Raw genomic sequence first — 8,837 nt, 5'->3', positions numbered from 1 at the left:
AAAAAGAAAGAATTCAGCAGTTAGACCCCAAACCAAACCCTAATGTTAAAAAAGGGAATGGGGGTCCCCTAACCGCTGGAAAGAGGCCCCCTTCGGATGTTTGCCAAAAATTTAAACTCAAAGGATTTTCCTTAGCAAACATCGAGTGCAAAAATCCCAAAGGCAGCGAAAGCAGAAGAAAAGCGAAAAACGCAGAATGTAGGAACAAAAATCACCCCATGCCCTAAACAGTCTTTCGACAGAGGGGTTGATTCTAAAGAAGAAGGGAGGAAAATAACAAAGACACAAATAAAGAAGATTCTATGAATCACACAATAGATTCAGTCAAAGTTACTTCCCAGAAATCCAGCACTCAATTAAGAAGTTCTATCCTAACATGCAAACAAACGGTAATAGGCACAAAGTGTCCAGAAAACTTACATGAAAGTTGAGAGCTGGGGGTCGGCGTTGATCGATGGTACTAAGTGGATTGACAACGACGAAGGAAAAGCAACAAGAAATCTATGGTGTCTGAAATTTTTTTTCTCTCCAAAGTATTCTTGCAAAAAAATGGCAAAGTAGGGGAAGTAACCAAATGAAGGAGAAAGGATGGCTTTTATAGGCCAAAACGGGTACGAAGCAGCTATGATCAGGCGTCATCAAACGGTGGGAATTGAATCGATTTGCATTCTGCAGATCTAACGGTTGGGATAAATGCTCCTCAGGGCGGCTGGAAACGCTTGAGTATTTGTCTGACACCATTTAAATGTGTCGGATCATTAATGGACGGGAAGTGAATCGTTGCTTGCAAAAAGCATTAAATTTTAATGATGACTGTCATAAATGCAGCCCAAGCGCCCGAAGCACGTGCCAGGAAATCAATGAGACAGCCGGAGGCACCTGACAAGCCTCGTTTACTTTGCACTGAACAAGGCTTGCGGGTAAATGCTGCCCTTAATTTTGCCAAAATACGTGGACCAATATGACAACGACACGTGGATCTAAGAAGCACGACTATTAGATAAATCGACTAAGTCTTTTTTGCATCAAGAGTGTCAACGAGAATATGCCTCCCGGAGGAGAGGTGAAGGCTCCACATACTCCCAGAAAACAAGGAAACGCTAAGGTATCTCCGGGAGGTACTGGACCTTATTTGAACGGTCACCTCTGATATAATGCCGCATGGGAGAAAACGTATTGAAACTGCCATAAGCAATATATCTGACGGCGTAACCCCTCTTTTGCAGCTATTACGCTATGATTAATAACGCTAGTGACGGCTACTTTATGAGCGATCACATCAATCAAGAAGGGATAAAGGATTATATCCACCTAACCCTTAAGATACCTGCAGTATAGGCAATGTATTTCCTATTTTGCATCGACTAGGAATATGTGCCCCTATCAAACCTGCACAGAAAGACAAGTGATTCAGTTCTAGGGATCACCCTAGAAAAACACTATAAATACCCCCCAAATGCACTGAGATGGGGGTCGAGAATTCTGGGTTCATAAGAATTAAAGAGAGCAACTAAGAGGAATATCTACCAGGAACATTCTCTGTAATAAATACTTTCATAAATAAAAAAAAAAATCGTGGACTAAGGCCCATTAATGCCCCAACCACGTAAAAATCTCATGCATTAAACTTCCTACAGCTTTCTTACATATATTATTAAATTGGTTGCCGAAAACCTCGGTCAACAACTACTAAAAGTCTTCATAAAGTATATAATATTATTATATAATTTAGTTTAATACTAATATATATATGTTATTATTATATATATATATATAAAATGGCATTTTTAAAAATTAAGTTTTATTTCAGCCCATAAATTAAACATTCGGGCTCAGCCTAATAGGACCCGAACCCAACTACGCCCAACCCGAAAAAGCTCGACCCAATACCCGACACACCTGAAAAATGGGTTCGGTTGTGCATTTCCAAGGCCCGAACCCGACCACCCGAAAACCTGACCCATGTGTACCCCTAGTCAAAACCCTTATTTGACTCCCTGATTTGTGCCAAAAGACAGCCCCTTTATGCGCAGCAGGTCGTTTTATACACATACTAGAAACCCTAAAATATTAGACCATATATATACTATGTTATCACCCAAACACATAAACCAACCACCTAAATGAAAACCCTAGCAGAGGCTGTTATCTTCTTCGTTGTTCTTCTGTGAAGAACATGAAGAACAACACCTAAAAGAACCGGATACAGACCCAGAAAAAACCCCTTTCCCAGTTCGAATCAACCGCCTAAACCGAGCCTTCTTCTTCGTGGTTCTTCTCTGAAGATCACGAAAAACACCAACACAAAAAAAAAAACAATATAGAAAAATGCAAAAAGATAAAAGGAAGAGATAACACCAGATTTTTATAGAGGTTCCCCAAAAATTGTACTGTGTACGTCCTCTTCGAGCTCGCCTCGATTCACTATGGATCTTCAATGAGCAGAGTTTACAATGGCTAGGATTTCAAACACAGGGTATGAAATGATAATCCCTAATATTTACAGTATTTTAAGTCCTCTCTTTTCTCTCTGTTTTCTCTCTAAAATTAGTACTAACTATTCTTCTTTCTATTGCATGAACGACCCTCCACTGAGTTGGATATCCGAACCCAATCCCTAGGGTTCCAAGGTTACACACTGTAAGCCTCCTCCAACTCAATCTCTGTCTGTTGTTTTCTCTGTGAACAGATCTTGGTTTTGTTATTCTGCTCAGAGTTTTGTTGTTGTGTTTCTTCTGTACCGATCTAATTTTGTGCTGTTGTACTGCTTTGAGTTTTGTTTTTTCGGCTTTATATATTCTATAGAAGAGATCAGAGATAGGAGAGTTAGTTACAAAGTGTTAACAGACTTTGTAACTAACTTAACTAATCTGTCTAGGTTGTTTAGAGGCCAAAGGCCACTTAGGGATTATTATACTGCCTTGTAAAACTCTTTGTAAATGTTCTGGTTTTATAGTGTACAGGTAATATGGGATTTTATTTCAACAAATCTGTTAAAGGTGGATACCTCTTGTATCATACTTGGATGACTGAGGCTATATAAACAATCCTGACTACATCCACCTGTCTTGATAGAAAGAAGAGTATACTGCTGCACTTCTCTAAATGAGCATGTCTGTGAACGAATCGGAGCAATCATGCTCCATAATTTAACAAATCGATTTGAAGTTGATCAATCGAAGAAATTCGATGTTAGGTGTTCGAATATCTTGAAAAGTGGTTATCATTGTACTTTTGTCTTCTGTCGATTGAGATTTTGAGATGTTCAGGAAGAAGCCATTATTGTTGCAGTCCGATCGCTCGATTGGAAGAGTGGATCGATTGGGATTTTGAGACGTTCTGGAAGAAGCTATTATTGTTGCAGTTCGATTTTGATTTCTTCAAAAGAAGAGCGGATCGCTTGATTGGAAGAGTGGATCGATTGGGATTTTGAATTGTTGCAGTCCGATTTTGATTTCTTCAAAAGAAGAGCACATTACTCGATTGGAAGAGTGGATTGATTGAGATTTTGAATTGTTGCAGTGCGATTTTGATTTCTTCAAAAAAAAGAGAGTATCACTCTATTGGAAGAGTGGGACGTTCTGGAAGAGTCCATTGGTTTTTTAAACTTTTTTTTACATTTTTTTTCATAAGAAAAATAAGTTAACAGCGTTAGAAAAGACCCATCGTTAAACAAAGAATTCTATTACATGACCACATTTTATATAGAATAAATTTATTAATCAAATTAATTCTAATGATAAAAAGGAATTTAAAAAAATATTATTTTCTGAAGTAAAATTTGGAATAATGTTATTGGAGATTGAAATTGTAATTTGAAATAAAAAAAAAATGTTATAAAATGAGGTTTAAGATAATTTGTCATTTTGGTGTAACCATTTCATATTTGTTTATTCATGTTCTCATGAAATAATCATTTCATGGTGAACAACTCTTCATTTACATAAGACGAGAGTAGTATTAACTATTAAGGTCTCCTAAGAACAAAAATAGCTTTGGTTAAAAGAAAATCTCTACATGGCAACTAAAAACTCTTCCATTAGCTCTTCTAACAACAACGTCTCCATTTCTCTACCTAGTATATCAATGTCATCGCCCATGTCCAGCCACTCTGATTCCCTACCCATCACTTTCTCTGCTGTCTCTTTCTTCACATTCTTTGCTTGCTTAGTGAGCCACAGACAAACACCATCCTCTACCTCATTCTTAGACCACCTTGGACCCGACATTGTTCCAGTAGAAGACCCTATCCATGGATGAGGATCAGTGAACGGTTGATACATTTCCAAAATCCCACTACTTATTCTATCGAAAAGCAGCCTTCTCTCAGACTTTGGTGGGGAAGTCTCGTTGTTGTACTTCTTCTCTAGTTCTTCAAACAAGAAAGGACTAAGAGGACATTCTCGAGTGTGCCATGCTGCCAAGAATTCATCTGGATCAGCTTCTTTTAAACCAGAATGGATTAAGACATCCACCACGTAGCAAGACTCCCAACTCCGTTGAGACGATCCAAATGCATCTGAAACCTCAGCTCCTTCCCCAACTTCATCATCACTAGAGACAAGCATAGGTCCTTCCTCATAGGATTCTGATTCCAACTTGAGTAGGTGAAGTTGCATACGAAGCCCTAGTACCAAAAGAACAGAACATGTGAAGTCAAAATATAGGCATCCTAAACCAAGGAAATTTTTAAACAAACATATATCCAAATGCTACAAAAGTTTGATAATATTTTGGCTTATATAATTACCTTGCAAATCAGCACTGAGACTCTCAAAGCATTCAGAACAAGAAGACACATCATCAGTGAAAGGAACTTCGAGAATTGAAACTGGACTCGGTTGTTCAGCCTCCTTAGAACTTGCAGGTGATTCTAGCCCAGGAACAGAATGTTTTGAGGGTATTGGAGTTTGTTCATGGGACTCCGTTTGTGCCTAAACATTATAAAAGGTTGAGAAACAAAATTTGTCGATTGAAAATACAATTCTCCATGAAATTGCAACTGGCGGTGCAAAATACTATGGTTAAAATAATAAGAATCTTCTGAGAAATGATTTATAAAGCAGAGTTAAATGCAAATAAGGCAACAAGCAATTCAGAAATCTACAGTCTTAGGAATAAAGATTACTCTCCACAAATGTTATAACATTACAGCATTTAAGACCATAAGAGATTTAAGACAAACCTGAAGATTTATGCAATCTCGGTCACCAACATGGCAAACATCAGCAACCATTACATGTGCTGGTAATTCTGGGATTGAATTATTTAGAGGCTTTGTTGTCTTATGTTCACCATCCAAGCAACGTAGAGGAACTGGACTCCTATCATCTGTGAGATTATCAGTTAACGACTTAATGTCTTCTATTTTCTGCTGGGGCTGACGGCCACTCACTTCAAGTTTAACATTTACATGATTTTGGGTGGCAACAGTTTTGATTGAGGAGTCCTTACTTTCTCTGATTGAGCGAGAATGATGTGATCTCTTGCCACTTGATCCTAAGTTTCTGTTGACACTCTTCTTATCCGTTTTAATCTTTTGTGCATTAACTCTTTCTCGCTTTAAAGCCTCTTTCGGTATTACATACCTGTCATCACGTATTGGTTCACAGCGTGTGATTGCTCTGGGACTTCCAAAGACGGTAGTAGATGAGGGAAGAGATCTTGATCTTGTTAAATTGCTGATACATCCATCTTTCCAGCCATCCCTGCTGCTAATACCCAAAGGTTCAACCCACTGAGCAGGCCCATCACTATCACAAACAATTTTGTTCCTGGATCCTTCCTCATCAGTTATGCTATCCAGATATGGTGGTCTAGTTTCCTTATCAGGGATAGCAAGCATGTCAGCAAGCGTGCTGCCTCTACTAACCACTGACATGTCCAGAGACTTGTGGGTGAGTTTCCATCTTTCTGACAATCTTTTCTTGGCTTCTCTGCTCACAGATGATTCAGTAGAGCGTGATGACAAGGACCTGGATCGCTTACTCAGGTCATAAGAATATTTGGAACTCGTCGACATTGTCTCTGATTCATTTGCGGATTCACTACCAGACATACTACACGAACTCTCATCCCCAGCATATCCCTTAAATGTAGAAGATGATAGCTTCACGGAACTATTGCTACAACTATTTTTAATTTGCCGAGTAATTTGCTTCGCAAGTTCTCTTGATTCCCTAGACCTATGACCAGAAATCCCCGCATCACGTCTGAAGTTTCTCCCTCCTAATAATTCAACCTCCCTGTTTTTAATAGCTGAGATTTCAGTGTCATTCCTACACTCTGGTAATGAAGCATGTGAAGAACAAGAAGATGAAACAATGTTATCAGTATTTAGCACCTTCCCAAGATTTGGTTTCAGAACAACGATTCTTGTAGGGAGAATGGCAGGCTCCTCCTTTCCCTCTCGTTGATTATTTAATGACTTGAGGGAATTTTGAGCAGCATGGAAGTCAGAGTTCTTACTGCGCCTATCACGATGCCGTTGAGAAGATGCACTGTGACTCTTGTGAAAAGGCTCTCTAGCTGATTTACTGTCATGGCGTGTCTTCTCATAAATCCGAGCATTTGATGACTTCGTCGCTGCTACGCGATCACAAAGAGGCTGGGGAGTAGCACCTTGCAGATCCTGCAGATGCTTTGTAAACAGTGAGTTTGGTTGCTTAAAAAATTCCAGCAAGAGATCCTTGTTAGAGTCAAGGACCTCAAGTGCTTCATGGAACTCCTTCGAACCCTGTAGCTTCTCATCAGTCGAAAGACGTTTAGCATCCATGAATTTCTGCCGAATAAATGCCATCTCAGCATCAGTCAGATTCGAGTTTGCCATACTCTTCTGCGATGGATGACTACAACTCCCTAACTTTGATGTTTCCAGAACTTCAAAGACATCCTTAAATTCTTGTTCATCCATTGAGCTTTTCCTAGAAGATTTGCTGTCATATCGACGGCTACTTCTTTGACATTTATCCACAGGTCTTACTGTCCTAATAAGATAACCATCAGAAATGCCATTATCTTCTCTGTAAGCTGGTTTTTGAGGAGGCAAACCATCAAGCCCCATCAGTCTGGCAACAACACTAGGTGCTCTCCTTCTTGATTCATTTTCTTTCGACATCTCCTTTGCTAATAAGTTCTTGATTGGAGTTCCAGCAGCTTGTTTTGAAGATCTCAACCCCAATTCAAACGTGAACTGTATAGGAGGAACACATTCTGGTTATAATTGTATCATAACATTCATGCATCAAGACAGAACAGATCTTAACGTGGTACAGCTATACTTCAAATATAGCACAAATTTATCAAGTCACGTAGTAGAATAAGCAAAGTAAAGAAAACAAGCGTACCGAGTCATCATCTGCTGTGCCACTACTGCAAGAACTAGAATCAGAGGCCAACTTTGGAAAATTGCTTGGGTGTTGGACTGGCCTGTTACCTGAAAAGGGAAAATCCAACAAAAAAGTTAGTATAGTCAAATAGTCGATTCAAGATTAGTAAAGAAGAAGAGAAAAAAAAAATATAGAGGACATGATGTAGATAGAAATTAACTATAGCCAATCCCAGAAAAGATGATCATTCTCAACAATGAAATCCACCAATGAAAGAAAGTTTAATATAAATTGATTTTGAAACCTGGAGGCATATCGTGTATCGGTGATCAAAGACAGATTTCTGGTGAGGTATAACTTGAATAAATTCAGATTAAAAACTGAAGCTAGAAAAAGAAAGAAGTAAAGAGTGTAATTTTATGTACGTTTCAAATGCATGAAAGGAAAAAGCCTTCATTATTCAACTAAAAGGAAAAAGAAAAGTAGGGAGAGAGAGAGAGAGAGAGCAATTATGAAAAAATTTATAATGGAAAACAGAAGAAATCATGCTCACATGACCACGGGAGAAAAGTCACAAAGCAATTCCAACCCCTTACTTTACCCAAAAAAAAAAAAAAAAAAAGCAAAAATAAACCAAATAAACAAGCAAACAATTCTCTACATTGCATCCAGAAAATACCATACGAAATAATGTTTTCTTTTCTTTTCTTTTCTAGATAAAAGTGAAACCGTCAGTTTTTCTTTCTCTCTGAGCTGAAAGGAAGAAAATGCAGCAATGTATTTTCGGAGGAAAGAAGCAAATAATAGAATTTGAAAGCAACCTTGAGAGAAAGGTGGTTCTTGTTGTCGTTCTCTGGTGTGGAATCTTTGGAAGGAGGTTGCGGTTGAAATGTTGGAGGACCTCTTGGGTCGAGTTCTTTCCATTTGAGCTCATCCAAGTTCAAACAGGGAAATGTAGATATACAAGAAGAGGAAGGGGAGTAAGAAGGTGGTAGTAGACAAAGACAACAAATCAAAAACCCTAAGTATTATTATTAAGAGGGCGAAAGGTTTGAGGTTTGGAAGAGAAGAATCTTCGAAACCAGATCTTGAAAATTATAGAGAGAGAGAGAGAGAGAGAGAGAGAGAGAGAGAGAGAGAGTGAGAGAGATAGAAAGAGAGTCGGTCCAAATGGATATGAGAGAGAGAGAGAGAGAGAGCATTAAAGAAGACAATTACAGGAGACGTAGTGAAGAGGGCGAGTTGAGCTGAGTCGAGTAGAGTCGATCACTTTCGGTTTACTTCTTTCTTCTTTCTTCCCTCTTTCAGTCTTCATCTTCTCTTGGTCTGTCTTTTTGGGAGTTTTTGAACATTCAAAATATAACAAAAAAGAGTCTTATTCTTACCACTCTGACACTGAAGGCGGGCAAGTGGTAAATACAATTAGCACAACCATATTTGGATCTGACCTGTCCTCTCTCCACGTGTCACTGCCATCTCACTTACCTTCTTTTTTTTTTTTTTCCTTTT

The 8,837-nt window shown here is 38.6% G+C and overlaps 1 protein-coding gene across 4 annotated transcripts; it reads right to left on the bottom strand.

The window, feature by feature from the left end:
- Nucleotides 1–3,864: 3,864 nt before the first annotated feature.
- LOC115701980 (uncharacterized) lies at nt 3,865–8,837 on the bottom strand. 4 transcript variants are annotated; one of them, XM_061111823.1, is made up of 5 exons: nt 8,714–8,837; nt 7,347–7,435; nt 5,186–7,192; nt 4,751–4,934; nt 3,865–4,627 (listed from the first exon to the last, which is right to left on the bottom strand). In XM_061111823.1, exons 3-5 carry the CDS (start codon nt 7,115–7,117, stop codon nt 4,014–4,016), a joined length of 2,730 nt encoding a protein of 909 aa, XP_060967806.1. In that variant the 5' UTR covers nt 7,118–7,192; nt 7,347–7,435; nt 8,714–8,837; the 3' UTR covers nt 3,865–4,013. The 4 variants fall into 4 exon arrangements, with proteins under 4 accessions (XP_060967806.1, XP_030485300.2, XP_030485301.2 ...); XM_030629440.2 differs by having other exon boundaries at nt 8,150–8,722; XM_030629441.2 differs by having other exon boundaries at nt 8,547–8,714.

Source organism: Cannabis sativa, chromosome 3 (genome assembly GCF_029168945.1).
Source record: "Cannabis sativa cultivar Pink pepper isolate KNU-18-1 chromosome 3, ASM2916894v1, whole genome shotgun sequence".
NCBI lineage: Eukaryota > Viridiplantae > Streptophyta > Magnoliopsida > Rosales > Cannabaceae > Cannabis > Cannabis sativa.
The sequence above is the reverse complement of the archived record's forward strand: the minus strand, read 5'-3'. Positions and strand labels throughout refer to the sequence as shown.